This window comes from Catharus ustulatus, chromosome 2 (genome assembly GCF_009819885.2).
Source record: "Catharus ustulatus isolate bCatUst1 chromosome 2, bCatUst1.pri.v2, whole genome shotgun sequence".
NCBI classification, from domain to species: Eukaryota; Metazoa; Chordata; class Aves; order Passeriformes; family Turdidae; genus Catharus; species Catharus ustulatus.
Genome location: NC_046222.1, coordinates 40,755,014 through 40,774,616, shown reverse-complemented (window position 1 = coordinate 40,774,616; position 19,603 = coordinate 40,755,014). Strand labels below are relative to the sequence as shown.

At 46.1% G+C, this 19,603-nt stretch overlaps 1 protein-coding gene and 1 long non-coding RNA gene across 2 annotated transcripts in view; both read left to right on the top strand.

Moving 5' to 3' along the window:
- On the top strand, positions 1-818 carry LOC116992710. Its single transcript, XR_004417096.1, has 2 exons — positions 1-129; positions 313-818. It is a non-coding gene; the product is annotated as an uncharacterized LOC116992710 (long non-coding RNA).
- A 433-nt stretch (positions 819-1,251) lies between these two features.
- The window catches only part of MAML2 (mastermind like transcriptional coactivator 2), a 211,679-nt gene continuing 193,327 nt past the window's right edge, over positions 1,252-19,603 (top strand). The window contains 2 exon segments of the mRNA XM_033052584.1: positions 1,252-1,302; positions 1,304-1,648. Coding sequence (XP_032908475.1) covers positions 1,252-1,302; positions 1,304-1,648 — 396 coding nt within the window.

Below are 19,603 nucleotides of genomic sequence, written 5' to 3'. Positions count from 1 at the left end.
CAGCTCCGGCACCGGCCGCGCCGACAGCGCACCCGCAAACACCCGCCCGCCGCCGCGGGCATGGGATATACAAAAACACAAAGGAAAAGTGGCTGCCGGACTGTTCTGGGGGCAAAATGCTGGAAGTTTGTAAGTGCAACTCTCCGTTTGTAATTGCTGTCTGAAGAGGGGCTGGGTTGCTTGTTTGGGGTTTTTTCCTCTTCCCCTTCTACCCCGTCCTCCGTGCTTTTCTTGAAACTGTACTTGAAACTGTTCAATATCTGGGAGTAAAAGGGAAAGTACGCGAGAGGAGTTCTTTGCCTGTGTCCGTAGCTTGCTGCTTATTACTAAGGGGGGAGATGAGCACTGAAAGCAATACGGATTTATCCAGTGGCTGAATTAAGTGAAGGCGAAGCGTGGTTTGGAAATCCGCTGACTGACATTGTTCCGGACCGGGGGATCTGTCTCTCTGATTTTTAGAGGAACTACAGTTTAGCGGCAGCCAGCCGGACACAGTCACCACGCCGCAGAGTGGCCAGCAGCGAGCGGGCGAGAGAAACGAGAAAGCACAAAGACTGAACTAACCCGACCCTCCTCCTCTTTCTCCTCCTTCCCCGGCTCTTTATTTGCACATTTACTAAAGACTTAAAAGAGGAAAAAAAAAAAAAAAGAAAAGAAAAGAGAGATAGAGACCCCAACAAACCCACTCCAGCTAACCTACGAGATTTTCGGTCCGCCGGGGGTTTCTCCGCGCCGCCGACCACGGCAATGCCTTAAATTTTCACTTCAAGGAATAACACCTCCCGCTCCCCCGAAATAAAATAAACCAAATAAACCTGCCAAGTCTCACTCATTCCCGAGGGAGAGCTCCTTCGTCCAGGGATTCATTTTGAAGGCAGCGGCTCGCTTTATTTGGCTTTTTTTTTTTTTCCCGTTCTCCTTTCCCGGCGGAGCCCCCCCGTCCCCCCTCACCGGGCGCCCCTCGGCCGGGGCTGCCCGGCCCGACCCCCGCCCCTCCCGCCGGCCGATGCTGGCGCAGCCCTAGCGACCCCCTCCCGCCCCCCGATCTGTCAAGGCCCCGCGGGGCCGTCACCGCCCGGGGGCCGGGCGGGGGTGGGCTGGGGGCGCGGGGCTGACCGCCCTCCGCCCCGTCGCCAGCCCCCGGGCTCGGGCTCCCGCCGCTGCCCCCGCCTCCCCCCCCATCCCCCCCCGCCCTCCTCCATGCGGCAGTGAGGACCGACCCATCCGGAGGGCCAGGACCGGCAGCCAGCGATGGGCGACACGGCTCCCCCCCAGGCCGCGGGGCTGGGGGCCGGGCTGCTGGGGGGGGGGCCCGGCGGCGCCCCGGGTGCACAGCGCCATCGTGGAGCGGCTGCGGGCCCGCATCGCCGTCTGCCGCCAGCACCACCTCAGCTGCGAGGGGCGCTACGAGCGGGGCCGCGCCGAGAGCTCCGACCGCGAGCGGGAGAGCACCTTGCAGCTCCTCCACCTCGTGCAGCAGGGGCAGGGCGCCCGCAAGGCTGGCAAGCACCCCAAGGCGGCCGCCGCCCCCGCCGCCGCCGCTGCCGCCGGCGCGGCGCCCCCGGACTACCACCAGCACCTCCTCGGCAACGGCGGCATCAACGGGGAGCAGCCGGCGGGGGAGCAGCGCGCCTCGGCGCTCCTGGCGGTGAGTCACAGCGCCCGCTGCCGGCGGGGAGGCGCCGCGCCGCGCCGAGCCCCCGCTCGCTCCTCGGGGCGCCCGCCCTCGCGCGCCGTCCCATGGGCCCGGAGGTGTTCGTGGGCCCGGGGGTGTTCCTGGGTCCGGAGGTGTTCCTGGGTCTGGAGGTGTTCGTGGGCCCGGGGGTATCTCTGGGCTCGGAGGTGTTCGTGGGCTCAGAGGTGTCCGTGGGCCCGGGGGTGTCCGTGGGCTCGGCCCGCTGCTTCGCAGGGCGGTCCCTGCCGGGCGCTGGACCCGCGGCGGTATCGAGTGTGTGAGGAGGGGCAGGCAGGCGCCGAGCTCGAAGGGCATAGGGCGTGTGTGCCCTCTTGAAGGGGTTTTGGGACTGCTTGGGGTGCTGTTTGGGGTTTGTTTTGGGGTGTTTTACATCACGCTGCGCACCTACAAACGCGCAGCGCGCCTCTGCCATCTCGCCTTGCCCGGCGGTGACAGCGGCATCCCTGAGGCGGCACCGGCAGCCGACGCTGTCAGCGCGTCCCGAGCAGGGTGAAAAGTAGCGCTCGAGTATCACCGAACTGTCCCCCCTACCCACTCCATCCCGTTCGCCAGGGCTTCAGGCACCTATTTTAGCTCACTTCGAGCCGTTCCCCTGGAACTCGGACAGTGCCGGTGCCCGGGGCAGCGGGCACTGCCCGGGGCGGAGCACCCGCGCCTGCGGGGCAGCGATGCTCAGGTTGTTATCGTCACCCCGAGGGTTTCGCGGAGCAGAGTTACGAGAGTTTTCCAGGCACTGCCGCTCTGCAAATGATACGCTGACCTTTTTCAACTCGAAATTGCTCTGACCATGGCAAGGAGGAGAAGCCTTGTCTCCTGTTACTTTATTACGAGCAGTCAGCGCACCACGCTTTTGAAGGCATATGCTCCGCTGTGCTGCCTCCCAACTCTTAATTCTCGGCACACATGCGAAACATTGAGAGAGAGGAGTGACTGCATCTTGATAGGCCCGGGGCTGCTCTTCGAACAGCTGAAAATAGATCGCTCCCTCTGCTCCAGACATCAAACTTATCTTTCCTAGTGCCTGACGTATGCTAAAACGGGACCTTTGTGGTCGTTTCTCCCTTCTCACCCGTGCGGTGCGTGGATCGACGTTTGGGGCTGCGTTACTCAGCATCATTCGTGAGGGTGATGATGTAAGCGTTAAATGCGATAACATTGTGTCCGAGGGGAGTTTAGGCGCTTCCACCTGACTCAATGCTCAGATTAAATCTCCCCACATTCCTCGTCACAATCAAGAAAGCCATTATCTTATTTTTCCAGTGTGTATTAATGTAATGCTTTACACTTGCCTTGTGGGAAAGACAGAAAAAAAAAAAAAAAAAAAAAGGCTTTTGCCTAATAGTGTACATCCCAGAAAAATTCACTTTCTGAAATCAGGCAACAGGCCTATGTGGGTTTGTTTTGTTTTGGTTTGTTTGTTTGTTTTGAATTTTATTTTTTTTTGTTAGTTGTTACTATTATTATGAAATAGCTGGAGACAGCTGTTTGGAAATGCTAAATGAAACAACTCCCATGAAAATACTGCAAGATTTTCATCTTTTAAGTGCACAGAGGTTGTCCTTGTTTCTGAAATACCACTAATGGCTATTAGCGTGCTGCTTGCTGGAGATGCTGTGCACAGTCCTTGCTCTATGTTGCATTTGCATTAACTCCCAGAAAACTCAACACACATGTGTCCTTGAGAAGCAAAAGGTCTGATAAAGTCCCCATCATTTTTGCACGCTAGCCTTTGGTAATCGTGCTGACAAGGTGTGTGACTTCAGTGAGCATGACGTTTGGGGCCCTGAACCATGTTTTGACACCGAGTAAATGCTGGCTCATGAAACAGCATTGTTCTGATGGTGTCACTGCGCATCCTCCCACTCTGTGCTTGACACTGACATTCCTCATTTGCTGCTCTGGTTAAGAAACAGAAAGGCATTGGTCAAAGTCACATCTCTGTGTCATGGAGATACATCTTCTTTTTACCAAGAGCTCCTTAGAACATTGTTGCAAATACTAGCAAGGAATAGCAAAACGCATGGTGTCTGGGGTCAGTTCAACTGGCTGAGGGTCATACAGCTTTTAGGTGGTTCAGCTTTGTGTTCCTGTTCTTGAAAATTCAGAAGGCAGGGATGGACCAGGAAAGATCAAAGTCTTGCCTTTCCTCTGGTCATAGCTGGAAAAGGAATTACCTCTGCCAGTTATTCCAAGGGTACTTGAAGAGGAAGGACAAGGTAGACTAAGCGTATTGTCCTGTGCATCATAAATGGATGGGAAGAGAACAATCTCTAAGCAGAATTCACCCTCTATGGAGTGATTCTCAAGAGGAAGTAGAGTGGAAGCCTTATATGCACTATTTCTCTATTTCCAGATGTATTCCTCAGAGCAGATGTGAGGTGCACAGGGTCCTGGAACAAGGGGCAGCTCTGAGTTTCAGTTGTGGCAGGTACAGCTCTGGCACAGGGAAGCACAAGGCACCGAGCCTGTGAGACTGGACACATACCCGACTCCAAGGGGAATGTAAAGTTCCATGTCCCTTGCCCTAAGTCCACCAGTCAAAAAAAAAAAAACCCCGCAGGTCCACACAGATAAGTGCAAAGGCAGTCATAACTCTCACTGGGGAGTGCTGGCTACCAGGATGCTCTTTGCAAAACCCAGCTGGGTTGTTTCCTCTGCTTTGCAGGTCCCACTGCTCTTGTTACACACGCTCCTGCCGTGTTTAGTGGCATTGGATGGGTCATTTACACAGTTGGACTCAAAAGTAAATATTTGACACTTGGTAACATTTGAAACAATGTTTCCTTGAAAATATCAAAGAGCTTGAAGTGATTATCTGACGTTGTTGATACTATTATTTGATAATTATCTTTTCCCAGTGGGCAGTTTAAAACTGGCAGAAGAGAGAGTTTTCAGAGGAGTTTGGTTTGGCCTTAATTTAACAGTGTTGCTTTGATTTTTGAGAAAGTATCTTTGGCAACAGCATTTTCTAATTGGAGACTGGGGATCAGATTTTTTTTAGCTGGACCAATGGATGTGGGTGTGTGTGAATGAGAAATTTATTCTTCAGGACGCAGCTAGGGAAGCTTTTGTACTTTCTGCCTTCCTGCATTTCCCAAGCACTGACATTTGTTTATTTATATGGTGTTGTTACTTTTCATGGTGCAGAGTGGAACAGATAAAATATTCTGTCTTTCTTTTACACATACATCTATATGCATGTATATGCCCTCCAGCACTTAGCTGTTTATACTATTTATGTTATATGTAAACAGTTAGCTCTGGAGGGCATTCCTCAGTGGCTTAAGCACTGAACTGGTAATACCAAAGCTCTTGCATTGCCGTTTCAAGTCTCTGGCAACCAATTCATTCCATCATCCTTCTGACACAGGCTGAGCACTGCTCATTTTGCTCTGTAGGAGCTAGGAACTCTGTCTCATGGGCATTAGTGTATTATTCTGGTCAGGTTCTTTCACTGCAGCCATCACCCCCATGGCTCTGAGCGTGTTAAGCAATGTTTGTCATCAGTCACAGGTGACTTGTTCTACCTTCACTCATCTCACAGTTGTGCTGAATTTATCATGATAAGAATTCATTTGAAATAACAATTAAATACATTAATATTTTCTGTACTTGGAAAAGTGATTGTGAAAGTGGTTTGCTCCCCAGATGTAGTCTGCAAGCAGGTGAAAAAAGGGAAAATAATCCCATAAAAGTGATGAAGAGGGGAATGTGTTAATTCCTCCTGCTCCCCTAAATTCTCACCAACAGCTGTACAAATCTAGAAGAGTCAATGGGTTTGTCCCAGTTCCCAAAGGACCTCAGTGGAAAACAGCGTTGCCAGACTGGTACCAAGAGCCAAGACTGACTTGTAAAACCTTGATTTAGGCAGTTATTTCATGTGGAGATCCTGAATTAATTTCCTCAGGACATTTTTTTTTTAATGATCCACACTGTGTTTGCTGAGGTTTGGCCTCCTCTGTGCTAATGTTAAAGATCTTTGAATATTTTAAATGGAATGATTGTGCTCTGGTATCTTTGCCCAAGCTGACACTTCCCCCCATCTCCCAAGTTCTTTGTTTTGTTTGCTGTTTGCCTGCCAGGGTACCCTGCAGAAATACCTGCATTTTTTGGTTGTGGTTTTACGTAACATTTGGAAGCACTCTGAAGCAAACAGGATAAGGTGACCAGCTGTGGGGTGAAGTGACATTGTGGTGTGGTGAGGACAGGTGAATTAAAGCACAAACCATTCTGCAAAGCTAGAGTGCAGTCTGTTGACTGACACAAAGTTTGGTGCCACAGCAATGGAAATGTTGTGTTTGTGAGGTAAAGGACTGCTGTCTGCTCCTTGGGCTTCTGCAGGAACAAAGCTGTGTTCTGATAATCACAATTTATGTCGCTGAGTCAGGTAAAAGGAGTAAGTCACATTGCCTGTGTGGGTGGAAAACACTCATGCGCTGTTATGGCCCTCTGGCCTGCTGTGAGCCATTTGGTTAGGATGGGCATGGGTGCCATTTTAAAATCTTTGTTCCCCTACACTGTGAGAACATTTTACAGACCATAATCAAGAAGACTCCCCGGAAGCTGCATAGAAGCTGTTTTCAATAAGGATTTCAACCATAAGTTTGTTAAATTTATGCTAGTATGTAGGAGCCTTTTCAGGCCTAGCTCTCCCACCAAATCTCTTGCCCCCTTTAAAGATTTTTAACCTTTGAATGCATTTAATGAAAGTCTCCATTCTGAAACTGTTTAACAGACTATTTCCACCACCAAAGTTTTTGTAGGCAATGAGCAGAGGAACAGTGTCTCTGCCTGGACTAGATGTGCTCTCCAAGGCCAACCCATGGGCTTATTAATGTCCGTGGCTGTTATGGCATGTCCTCTGACAGAGTTCTGCATCCCCTGCAGTACTACAATTGAGTCCCTGTTCTGTAGCACCACAACAAAGGAAAGTGATATTCAGCTTCTGCTTGTTCTGCTTTGAAAAGTGTGACTCCAGCAAAAATGGGAGCTGGAAATCTGAACCTGAAAAAGATATGTCTGAGTCAGAGAAGCTGTTTTGCCAAAACTTTGACTCACATCACTATTAGTACTTCTCCCATCGCAAAGAACACTCCCTGCAGAAGGAATATGTGGGGTTCAGTTAGATTGCAGTGACCAAAAAAGTCCCAGCAGCTAGGTTGGTCAACAGGTTAAGAAAGCCCACAGTGCCTCTCTTCCTCTTCCTAACTGCTGTCAACAGTGCTTTCTACCAAGGTATTGGCTTCAGAGGCCAGATGTAGTCTGCTTTTCTTATGAAGTCTGTTGCCTTGTGAAACTGAAACTTCACCAGTATCTCATTATTGGAAAGGAATTGCTCCATCCAGGTCCCTTTGACAACTTTGGGAAGGGTGGTATCTCCACTGCTTCATTTATATTGCACTCCCTTCGTGGTGTACGAGGAGCTGGAAGCTGGCAACCTTCTCCAGCTAACAAAGCACTGGCATAGAGGTGCCAGCTCTGCCAGAAAGTGCCTCTGTGGTCTTGCAAATGTCTCTTGCTGTGCCACTATTTCCCTTCTATGCTTTAGCTTTTCTGGTGGTCTCACTATCACATGGGACCTTGGGTTCTGCTGAAGGCTAAACTCTACATGACAATGACCTGACACCATCACATCCTGGAATTCAAGCAGGTGATTAAAGCAACCACTATGTAACCCCTCAGAGGGCACACGATCAGCTGCATAGTGTCTAGAAGAGCTTTGGCCACCTGGCTGCTCTGAAGAGAAGAAGAACAAGCTCTTAGCTGTTTGACCTCTCTCCAGTGTCCTCGTGTCAGTATTCCCCTGTATGAATTTCCTTTGGTGGTACTCCTAGCAGGGGTGATGTGAGTGATGAGGCTGATGGGATTCTTAACCACTGTCTGTAGACCTGGAAAGCGTCCTACCTATATCATGCTGCTTCAATTTGGAACAGCTTTGAGCAGTGAAAGAGGCAGTGGTCTTGGCTGCAGAAAAGAAGGAGTTGCTGCTGAATGAGATTTGGATCAAATTTTCAACTTAGCAGTAAAAAGATACAGATTTTTTTTGCGTTTTGTTTTCTTTTAAATAAAAGCATAAAAAATTTATGCCCTAGATTCCCCTTGGAAAGCTCCCTATAGCCACTTGAAAGCCAACTTGTAAATTTGTTATACCTTGTCAGATTCTTCCAAAGTGTTTTTTGATGCAGGTAATCAGTCCCTAATTGTACTGTAGTGCCAACACAAATAACTAAACCAAAATACCGCAGCTCTCAAGCAACAGTTTTTAGGTGAGCATGCTGTAAACGAAAATCTAAGTGTTTCCACTCCAACTCTAGGATCTATTCTATTACTCCTGTTATTCCACTTCCAAGAACCTCAGTTTCTTCTATGAAAGATACTATTTATCACTTCTGTAAAGTGAATTGAGATGTGATGATGAGTTTTATGGTCAGAAGCCAAACTCATTGTTGATGGAGACTAAGATAGGAGTTTTGAATGTTTGCTTTGACAAAGCCTTTGAGGATCTTCAAATCAAGCCTTTGACCCACAGATCTGAGTATTGGAAATACAAACCTGAATGAGTCTTCTACATAATCACATGACTTCAGACTTAGGTTTTCATGGCATTGTGTTGCCAATATTCATAATAAAAGTGCAAGATGTGGCAGTGACTCTTCATTTTTAGGAGAGAAGAGCATTTTTTTTTAACTTTCTCTTCATAATCATGAATGTGTATGCTTTCTCTTTTATTGAGTTACTTGTTCCTGACTCTGCATCAATTTGTGCTCAAATTCATCTCCCAGTCAAGTCATCTGTGCCCAAATCCCATGTATTTGATGCTTCAGCAAACTGGGAGCAGAGTGGGACTGGAACCGAGAGTGTATACAGAAGTCATCAGCTCTCTCTAAAGCTGCAGCTGCTCCCCAGTGAAAGCAGGTGAGAGCTACCTTGCCCTGCATGTGTTGCCTCCCATCTGGTTGTAATGGAGGATGCTTCACATTTGTGGTTCAGGATGAGAAAAACACTGAGAAATTTTGCTTAATTGAATAATTTACACAAAATTCCAACACATGAACTGAAAAATTATAATTTATTTTAGTTTTAATTTGAAAACACTTCATGCCTGTGGTTTCACCTACAGGTGTTGGCATTTCCCTGGAGAAATTCCTTGTATCAGAAAGGGGTCCTGTAGCTATTTTTATCTGTGTCACTCAGTTATAATCTGATGTGCTTGCAAATCTAGCTGTATCATGGTGGAGAAAAATTAGTACCAATCAGGAATCAATGTGAAAGTGCTTCTGACAAGCAAGGATGTAGACCTTGCAAACCCATTTACATGCTGCAGCCTGAGCCTAAAGCTGTCTGAAAGACTTGGTAAGATCCTGGACTAGCAGATGAAACCCAAGAGGGTTCATCCTGGCCACTCTGTTTTGAAACAAAACATGCTATTGTGCAAGAGTCATCCTGGTGGTAGCCTGGCTTTATTGTAGCTCTCTGCAGCCACCTCCCTAGAGTAGGTGCTATACAAACACCCAGTGAGAAGTGTGCCCTTCCCTGCTTAGCTCAGTGCCTCAAGAGACAAGATAGACAAAGAATGGAAGGAGGAACAGAAGCACAGAAAGGTCAAGTGTCTTGCCCAAGGCCAAACAGCAGGTCAGTGGCAGAGCTGGGAACCGAGCCCAGATTTCCTGACTCCTAGTCCAGCACTCTATTAATCATCTCTGCTTTGTGTTCCATGGCCTGTTACTGATCATAGGAAATGTGAGGATGACTTTCCGGCAGCTTCAGAATTGCTTCTGAGTTTTGGAAACTATTGATCATCAGCACGTTATTGAGATAAAGAGGTCATGCACTGGACTCTTGTATGTTTATATGCACTGGAGGATTCAGAACTAAGTATTCTAGACACCAATTTCAATCCAGGACACTGAAAAGTCATATTTCATAATCCCAAATGTTTCTTCTAAGTCAAAATTTTAAAATCTTTTCTTCCCCCCATGTTATGTATAAAGTGGTTTGTTTTTATGGCATTACCCATCACAGTTGAACTCCTGTATTGGTGCTTGCCTTATAAATTATTTCTTCCTTGAAAATGAATTACAACAGTTATTTAGTTAGCAGGGCTTTTCTTCTCAATGGAATTTACCCAAGAAACAGTCAGAAAACCAGTAAGTCAACAGTCCTGAGACACTAGTGATCCTTACTTATTTTCATTCCTCACTGTAGGATGTATTCAGTTTCCGTAGCCTTTCAGTGGATTATCTTCATCACAAGGTTAATTATACCTGTGAGATTTTTTTTTTTTCTTCTGAAAAATTTTGACTTGAGGCAAAACTGGCTACTGTGGTAATGACTTACTGAGAGTCTCTTGTAAACAATAGTATAATCACTTTCTTATAGTCATGGCAACAGTGTTTAAGCAATGAGCTTACTGAACATAATGTGCACTGTCTCCACTGAATAGTGTTATTGCAGCACTGAAGTGTATGCTGCTCATTTTCAGAAGACTCGGAGTCATAAATTATTCAGCAAAACAACACTGCTTCAGAAAGCATCTTTGAAATTGTTGCATTCTGTACTAGCCGAAGAACGATGTTCATTGGTGCTGACGGCTGTGTTTGGTTACTGCAGCAGTGGAGTCTTTGGTCTAGGCTTGCTCCCACGGAGTTTAAGGGTGTCTGTCTCAAACCACTTGAGGACTGTGCTACCTGTCGGCAGGGTCATGCTTCCCCTGGTAATGTTTGCTGCTGGGGAGGACAGAAGGGATCAAAAGGATGTATCCTGCACACATCCAGGGTGTGAGAGGTGCAGAAGGAAGAATTTGGTTTAATAAACAAGAGGTTTACTCAATCCCTTCCTTGGCCCAGAGGATCACCTGGATGCCTACTCAGTAGGTTGGGGAGGCCCCTTGGAGAATGGGTGACTTCACAGGAAGCTTCAGAGTTGAACCCCAAGAGAAGAAGCTGTCCCTGATTTTTCTGTTTATTTTCTTTTTATATCTATCTGATTCAAATATCTAGACCTGAAGGAAAGACCTTGTTGGCAACAGTTGTTGTTCTGGGATGAGTCATTCCACCAGATTTTAGAAATACCACCTCAGTGACAGTTGGCAAAAATGCTGCATGGGCTGTTCAGTTTGTGTTTTTCACTTTGGAAAATCAGACCATTTATTTAGGTTCTGTTGCTTTAGAAACCATCTCCAGACACTCCAGGTTCCTTTCCTTTCCTTTCCTTTCCTTTCCTTTCCTTTCCTTTCCTTTCCTTTCCTTTCCTTTCCTTTCCTTTCCTTTCCTTTCCTTTCCTTTCCTTTCCTTTCCTTTCCTTTCCTTTCCTTTCCTTTCCTTTCCTTTCCTTTCCTTTCCTTTCCTTTCCTTTCCTTTCCTTTCCTTTCCCCTTTCCCCTTTCCCCTTTCCCCTTTCCCCTTTCCCCTTTCCCCTTTCCCCTTTCCCCTTTCCCCTTTCCCCTTTCCCCTTTCCCCTTTCCCCTTTCCCCTTTCCCCTTTCCCCTTTCCCCTTTCCCCTTTCCCCTTTCCCCTTTCCCCTTTCCCCTTTCCCCTTTCCCCTTTCCCCTTTCCCCTTTCCCCTTTCCCCTTTCCCCTTTCCCCTTTCCCCTTTCCCCTTTCCCCTTTCCTCCCTCTCACGGTTTTTTTTCCCTTTCTTCCCCTTTTCCTCATGGTTATGTTATCTCAACATCTGCAATTTCAGTCTTGATTATGATCCGATTTGCCCCTCCTGAAACCGCCTATGGAAAATGCTGCAGACGTGGCACTGTAGAACATCAGCCTAATGTAGGATCAGACTTTTTACTTCTGATCATTATGCTAGTTTATAGTAAATTATTTTGTTTTCCGAAGAAATGCATTCTCTCTGCTCCTCTGAAAGCTTTTGGTTCAACACCCTTCCAAGCTAGATAGACTTGGTGTTCAGCATGCGGCCGCTTACCTCCATGGCCCAGTTCCCGGAAACACTTATGCGTGTGCTTAATTGTGCACACATGGGTAATCGCACCGAAATCAAGATGTGTCGAATTAAGCAAGTCAAGAAATATTTGCAGGGTTTGGTCTTTGTTCAACAAACAGGCCTCAGCCTGGCTGAAATCCACGACATGCTACAAAAAGAATCCAAATTCAGAAGTAAGTAGTGTATTAATTATCAATTGACTTATTTCCTTGAACCAGTTAATTCTGTACTTTAAAAACTTCTAAAAACTCAATTTTCTCTGCAAATCCAATTGCCCTTCCTTTCACACTCATTTTTCCTCCTCACGGCTCAATTCCCAACAGACCTGAGCTGCCAGCCACATGATCCCCTTTTATAATGATTTGAGTTCTGACATTTCTTTTTTCCTACCAACTTTGTGTATTACCATAATGGTTCCTAGGACATATTTTGGCCAGCTTTTAGGGAGAGTGTCACAGTGTTTCATTTCTAAGTGAAGTATTAAATATAATCCTTATAATTATAGCACTGCCACTTGGACCACTGTAGCTCAGGCTATGTCAATACGTCGTCAAAAGCTCCCTTTTTCAGGAGCTGGAACTTAGTCATGTTGATTGAATTGAAATTTGATGGCCAGCAGCTGCAAACACACTCTGGCCCCCATTCCCCCACTCCTCCCCCACCCTGCCCTGTCTCCCTGCTTTTTTTCCCCCCCTTCACTACAAAAATCTTCTTGCTTTCCATCAAAGTCATAATTTAGAAAACAGAGCTAATGGCTAATTCCAGGCTCAGTTATTCTGAGCAGTCCCTTTGGGTAAGTCTAGACTGTCCTTCGAGGGGTGCCCTGAGGCAACCTGAAGGCACAATCTACTGTCTGTGTGTGGATGGTGAACCTGAGAGCGCAGCCCAGGTGCAGTGTGAAGGCCACCCCCAAACTAGGCATGACCCTTCTCCATGGAGGAGCAACTAGGATGCCCTCAGTGCCACTCTCAGCAGCTAAGGAAGGTGTAGATGTGCCTGGGCTGAAGACTGTGAGGCTCTTGGGTAAGCAGACCTGGGAGCACCACAGCTCTCTCCCCTCTCATCCCCTTGGTCAATCCCGTACAGACCTTGCTATTCATCCAGGCAAAGGCATTGGGATAAGGGCAATTGCCAGCAGCAGTTTATACAGCAAGTTTAACACACTTTTTCAGCCCTAGGGGACTGGCAGGAAGAAAACAGCTTTGAACTGGAGGAAAAAATAACTGTATCCAGTAGTTGTATAGCATGATCCTGTCATTTTTGGTACTTAGAAACCAAAACAAACCCCCAGCATTCATAACATAAGATATCCAGGTTTTAAAAGGTGCCACTTGGAAATACACAGTAACTACTTTTCATAAGGGCCTTTAGTCCATGTGTTTACAGGTGGACCAGAATAGCTCTGCAGAAGTTAATCCAGTCCCTTGAGTAAACAGCATGTACTACTAAAACTTTCTATATACACCAGCCATATGTAAGGCCTTTGACACACATTTGTACCACACACAATACATCTGAGGGACCCTGCTAGAGCCAGGATGGCTAGTGAGGTTGATAACCCCCTTGCTAGTGTCCTGAATGTGTGTTCATTCTGCCGTACCTCTGAAGGATACAGAGGAGCAGCCTTTGGATGACGGGTGTGCCAAAAGGGCTATTTACTGCAACACTTTATTATGTGGTTCTTGCAGCCCTCTCCCAGGACATACTGTCTGTGCTTGGGTCTCTCAGGCTGCCATCAAAGCACAGGCTTTTTGACACAGGTCAGAAGGACTCCTCACCCTGGCCTTGCAGTGCCACTTTTGGTCACTGAAGTCACACTCACCCCCTTCCCCTGGTAACGTTCTTCTCTGCTGTCCCCCTCCTCCACTTCCTAAAGCTACAAGCCATGTCTCCTCCTCCACATTCACCCCTCTCACCTGGGTGATTGCCCTCCCATCTCTTCTTTCATGCTTCTGACACTGCTGCTTCATAATGTTGTTTTTCTAGTTCAGAAAGGCCAGAGGGCCAGGCTAAGTGAGACATGTTGAACACATGTTTTCCACATGTTCTCCTCATCTTCCCTCATACTACTTCTCTAGCTGTCTTTAGCTTTTTTGCTTAAATGGGACATCTAATGACCATGAGCACCTCTCCTCTCCTCTCCTCTCCTCTCCTCTCCTCTCCTCTCCTCTCCTCTCCTCTCCTCTCCTCTCCTCTCCTCTCCTCTCCTCTCCTCTCCTCTCCTCTCCTCTCCTCTCCTCTCCTCTCCTCTCCTCTCCTCTCCTCTCCTCTCCTCTCCTCTCCTCTCCTCTCCTCTCCTCTCCTCTCCTCTCCTCCCCTCCCCTCCCCTCCCCTCCCCTCCCCTCCCCTCTTTTTTCCTAGTTTTATAAAGGATGAGCTCAAAGTTCCTGTGTCATTGTCATAAGAGACTTAAAGAAAAAACTTCTGTGAGTTCACAAAGCACTTGTAGGTTCTTTGGCCCTTCACCACAGGCGATGAGCACTCACAGACTGGGCTTATAGTTGTGAGTGCTTAAGCTCCAGTTCAGAAGAATACTGAAAAGAATATGTGTGACATTAAACATATGATTAGGTACTTTTCTGTTTGAGTGATGCTTTGTTGAAGCGGACCCCATTCTGGAGAAGGTATCTTTATTGATCTGATTCAGAAAATTCTTAAGAGTATACCAAAGTTTTCAGAATAGTTCATCCACTGTTTTGTATTTCTAGTGACTCTTAAACAGGGCTGGGTAGTGCAGGCAAGGCAGAAAATGTGGAGGCTCTCCTGGTCACCTTTTACATTTTCACTCACTCTGAAAGCTGAGTGTCTCTGAGCTGTAAACACAGTTTGGTAATGCTGCTGCCTATTTACCACTTGAATGTTCAAACAACATAAGGGTACTGTGTACTCAGGTGCAGATTATTTAAAGAAACTGCCATTAAATGAAGAGCAATCATATCTTAGAAAGGAAATCTTCGTACAAATTTAACATTATTTCCGTGACTGTTTGACAGTGGATGGATTCTTGGATTCTTCTCCTTCATCCCAATGATCAATCTGGGAACAGTTAGGAGTCCAAATCTTTTTGACTTAAAATATGTAGGCATCAAATCTTCTCTGTATTGAACTGAAACCAAGGAGGACAGGACATCTAATTGTATTTTTGAATCTCAGCCTAAAATCTCTGGAGACTTTTGGAACATTTGGAGATTTTGCTTGAGTCAAGAACACAGACTGGAGCCATGGCTGAAAAAAAAATGCCAACATGTGACATCAGTGCATCAGTCAATGAGTCATCCATCAGTACCAGAGGACAAAGTATTCTTTGTATTTACCTAAGTAGTTACCTATTTACTTTCTGAAATTATGCTTGTAGTACTAACTTGACATTTTTGTTTGCTGTAGAGTGAAAACACTATTTTAAATGCCTTGTATAAAGACAGGCTTTCTTGTTTCTTCAACAGTTAGAAATACTAGAGAACAAATGTAAAAGGCCCATTTCCTTCCTTGCTTGTATGTGTGGTCTAGGAAAAATCCTGAATTGCGCTGTAAGAGACAGTCCAGTCTCTTTTCTTGCCAGTGATGTAAGTGTTGGACCTTTAGAGAAGGCTGAGTTATTATCATTACTTTCTGATCTGTCACTATTTCTGCTTTCCCTCTGTTTTGGTTTTTCATTCTATAGATGTATTACTGAAAATGTATTTTAAAAAATTAAAGGCAATAATTAATTGAAAAGAGCTTTACCTGTAAAAGACTCTAGGCATACCACACACAGGCAGGTCCCAGCTGGGAAATCCAGTATTAAGGCTGAAACTCTGTCTCTCAGACTCACTGTTTCTCACGGTCCTTGCAGGGTGGTGGGATGCCTGGACTTCCCAGCACACATGGTAACCATCGATCTCAGTGGTGTCAAGAGGCCAGTGCTAGGAGCTGAAGGCAGAAGAAGAGCTGAAGGGCAAAGGAAGAGAGTGAAATTTTGCTGTCAGTACTCAAGTGTTTAGCTCTGTACAATTCTATGACATGTAAAGAAAGGAAGCTTGAAAAAATTACACTGGGACTAGGAAAGCAAATTGATGTGGAGCAGGATAGCCATTCTTTCAAGAAGTAGTAAATTTTTTTTGGTCATTTTCCAAGGGAAAAACCCCACGATCCAATTTGACTGACTCCACTCTAGCAGTGCAACAGTAGCCAGTGGTCAGATCTCCTATTTTATCAGGCCTATTACAAAACAATTGCAAATCTAAAACTTGGGCTTTTCTGTCTCTTGATATGCTTTGTCTCCTCAGAACAGGTTTTCTCTTTTAGCACTTAATCTCTCTTTAGCCATCACCTTTTCCTGCCTTACAAACCACTCTGTGTGTGCACACCAACTTAATGTGAGTGCTTTGTAGGGGAGACCAGAGCCATTGCTTCTCACAGGGGCAATGAGCTACATTTTAGGATCTGGCTTCTTCTGAAATGGTAAAGGTACAATATTACAGCAACAACTGATCTGAAAGCAAAACAAAGCTGCTTACAGCCAGAGACATTTAAGTCCTGCATGAACAACTGTGCTGGTCTTTTGTAACCATCTCTTATCTAATCTAATCTAACATAACACATTAGTATCTTTACTGCATTTATTATCCTTTTATCAAGGAATGGCAGGAAGGAGATGGGGGCCTTGGTAAAAGCATGAGGCAGAGAGGCATGAGACATAATGTTGAGCGAAGGTTAGAAGAGCTATGCAAGCTCTTTTATTAGGCAATGAGCAATGCAAACAGCAGACCTTCTTGTCCTTCTCCCATCCCACTGACTTTGAGGTAGTGAGGATCTGGTGGCAGAGATTGGTGTGGGTGACTGAGACACTATAGCACAGAAATGGATTGTTCAAAGGTTTCCTGTGATTTAGAGAGTTTCTACAGCAAAATTCAAATGCAAGGCTATGGATACCTCTGATCACCACTCAGAAATAATATTAATGAGACCATTTTTCTGAAGGGGTCTTGTAGTTTCTACATCATCAGATTTCATTTGGTTTCCTTGATGGGAATGAACTACTGTGAGTGTTTATTTTCAGTTAGTTTTACTGGTGGCACTGCTCATAATGCATGGTTAGGAAGGTCCAGTTAACCAATCCTCCTCCTTTCATTTTTTTGTCTGCTCTTGCATCACAGAAACATTTCCAGAAATTCCCTTTACATAACAGTTACTGAGGCAAAGGGCTGTCTAATTATGCTCCAGCAGAAGTTCAGAATCCCAAAATGCATAAGATTGAAAGGGACCACAGTGGGTCATCTGATCCAATCCCATTGCTCAAGCAGGACAGTCCTAGATGCAGGATTGTGTATCCTATGGCACAGGATTGCATCCAGATGGTTCTTGAATATCTCCAGTGAGAGAGACTCCACAACCTCTCTGGGCTGCCTGTTCCAGTGAGGAACTCAACTGATAAGAAAGACATACCCTTCAAGAAGTAATTCCCAAACCAGGCATGACAGGGAGGCACCCAGAGGTGCTCTTGAGGGCCCATTAAGGCCCTTAGGTTTAGCCAGGCTGCTTAGCAGGAGACACAGTGAGTGCCTTTCCCACTCACAGCAGGCAGAAGAATGTCTGCTTACTCATGAAAACAGTCCTGAAAAAGAGAAAGCAGAATTAAGCTGGAGTGTTTGGTTCCTATTGGAACACTGGCAGCTTGCACTAGTGATGATGCCCACTGGTGTGTCTAAAGGCTGTCAGCCAGCAGAAGATAGCACACTGATGGGGAGGGGTGGGGTGGTGCAGGCACGCAAACCAGAGCAACTGGTACCTGGGGCTGCTGTGCCTATTGGCAAGGGACACTTCTGACTGGGCAGGGATGAACCAGACTGTAGGATGGTGATATGAAGGGCTTCACATTTGCTTTCCCAGTGTGGGCTAAGTGATTCCTTGGCTTGAGAGGAGCACTAGGCAGATGGTTGAGAACTTCCACCCCATCAGTTTATGAAGGGAAGGAGTATCTGGTGTTGCAGAATGAAAAGGTCTGATCTACTAACAGACAATGGCTTTGCATGCAGAAAGGCACTTGAACAGCTGGTACAAAGCAAAAAGTGGACAGGTAGTCCCTTGGCTAGGGCAGGACCCTTCAGTTTTATACCCAATCTCATTACTTTCTTCTGATTAACACCAGTGAGAGAAAGAAGAGAATCTGTACTGATAGCAACAAGGCTGTAATTTCACCTCTGACTAATAAGCCATCTGATCTTTGCTTTACCGGTCTCGCTGGAAAGCAATCTGACCTCCTCCAGCTGAGGCTGTCCCATGGGGGTAACATCCTGACACACATCTGCAGCCATCACCAGTGGCACATGAGGGAGTGACAGAGGGAATGCCACCTTCACCCTAAGGCTCCCCAGCCTCTTGAAGGGAATCTTACCACAGCTGAGGCAGACTAGTGCAAAGCTCTAGATTGCTTTTCTGCGTCTGTAGGTTCTGAGACTGCTGTGGCAGTGCATCACAGAGTCCCAGGAGGAAGTCTGGTTGTTGTGTCTCAGTAGGAGCCACTGGGGTTGTACTAGTGAGCCTGTCCATACAAAAAACAAGTGTTCATGCTGCCACTGAAGGAAAAAGGACTGGTCCCAACCTAAAAGTGGAATGCTATGTTCTTAGGACATGGAAAAATCAAATTAAAAATCATTTTCATAGAAGAACTCAGTTTGGGTTGACTGGCTTTGTTCAGGTCATCAGTACGTAATCATAGGGTAACCTCTTTTTTTGTGTCCTAGTTCATGTTAACCCACAGAGACTTGCATGCTAACCAATGTTTTCACCACCACCAAATTCTAGAGGTCAGGGACCTCTAGAATTAAAGTTACAAGCCATCATAGTGTGGGTGGACGAACCACCTCTCAGGGTAGTAGCTGAGAGACTCATTTCCTCTGTGGATGAGCCACAAAAATGGATGCATAACACACACTGACCAGCACATTTTGGCCTGTACTGTGCAGATGTAACCCAGAGGCCAGGGTGAAGCAATCTTAAAATGACTTGGAACATACGATCATTAGGACCTCATCACACTGTGGGTACCAAATGAAATGCTACTCTTGCCAATGAGAGTTCAGCTCAGTGTTAGAGAGTCAAGATTTGTGTTAGTTGCAACAAATCCTGCCTGAGCTATGTGTATGTCTGTCATGTAGAAAACTCACCCTCTTTCTTAAGCTATCCACATCAAAATGTCTCTAATGTAAGTTTGAACAAATTATTCTGGCTGGGGGCATGGTTCAGAGCAATTAGGCTCTAAATTGGACTGAAACACATGTAACTGAAGTGCTGTTGGTCCACCAGAATCCTTGCTTGCACCGTTCACCCCAAAAGAAGGATGAACTCTCCCACAGGTTGTGCTGGACCAAGACAAACTGCAGAGCTCTGTACAAGGGACTGTGGCCCTGCAGTGCCTCAGTCACACGTGTGCCAGTGAAGAAGGCTAGTGGTGGCAGGGGCTGACACCCTCAGGTCACTTGTCCTGCAGCAGAGCTTCACACCTTCTCACAGGCTTACTCCAAGGCCAGGCACATTGAAAGCATTGGGGCTACCTCAGCCTACATCTAAGCTTGAATACTGGGAGTGTTATTTCCATTTTGAACTTTTGCCAAATAAATAATTTTTTAAAATGTTATGAAAATAGTTAAATAATTTTGTAAAGTCTGAAGAACATTCTTTTGCATCAGGACTTGAATTGGAAATGACTGTTTGGGGGCCAATTTACTTTAAAAATTACTGTGTCCACAAGGAGCTAGTCGGCCTATGGTATTTCCAGCCTACAAAGCTTTTTTGACTTTAACGAGGGCCTAAAAGCTAAACAGAAGAAATCTTAGTCCAAAGAAATTCCAATATTGCTTATGCCAGGAAAACTATATCCATTCTTGAGTTTACACTGCTGAGGTTTAGTGGCAAAGAAATGCCCATATGCTTATCCATGCTGTCACACATACCCTCAAATTATCCAAAAACCAGGGCAGCTTTTCTTGCA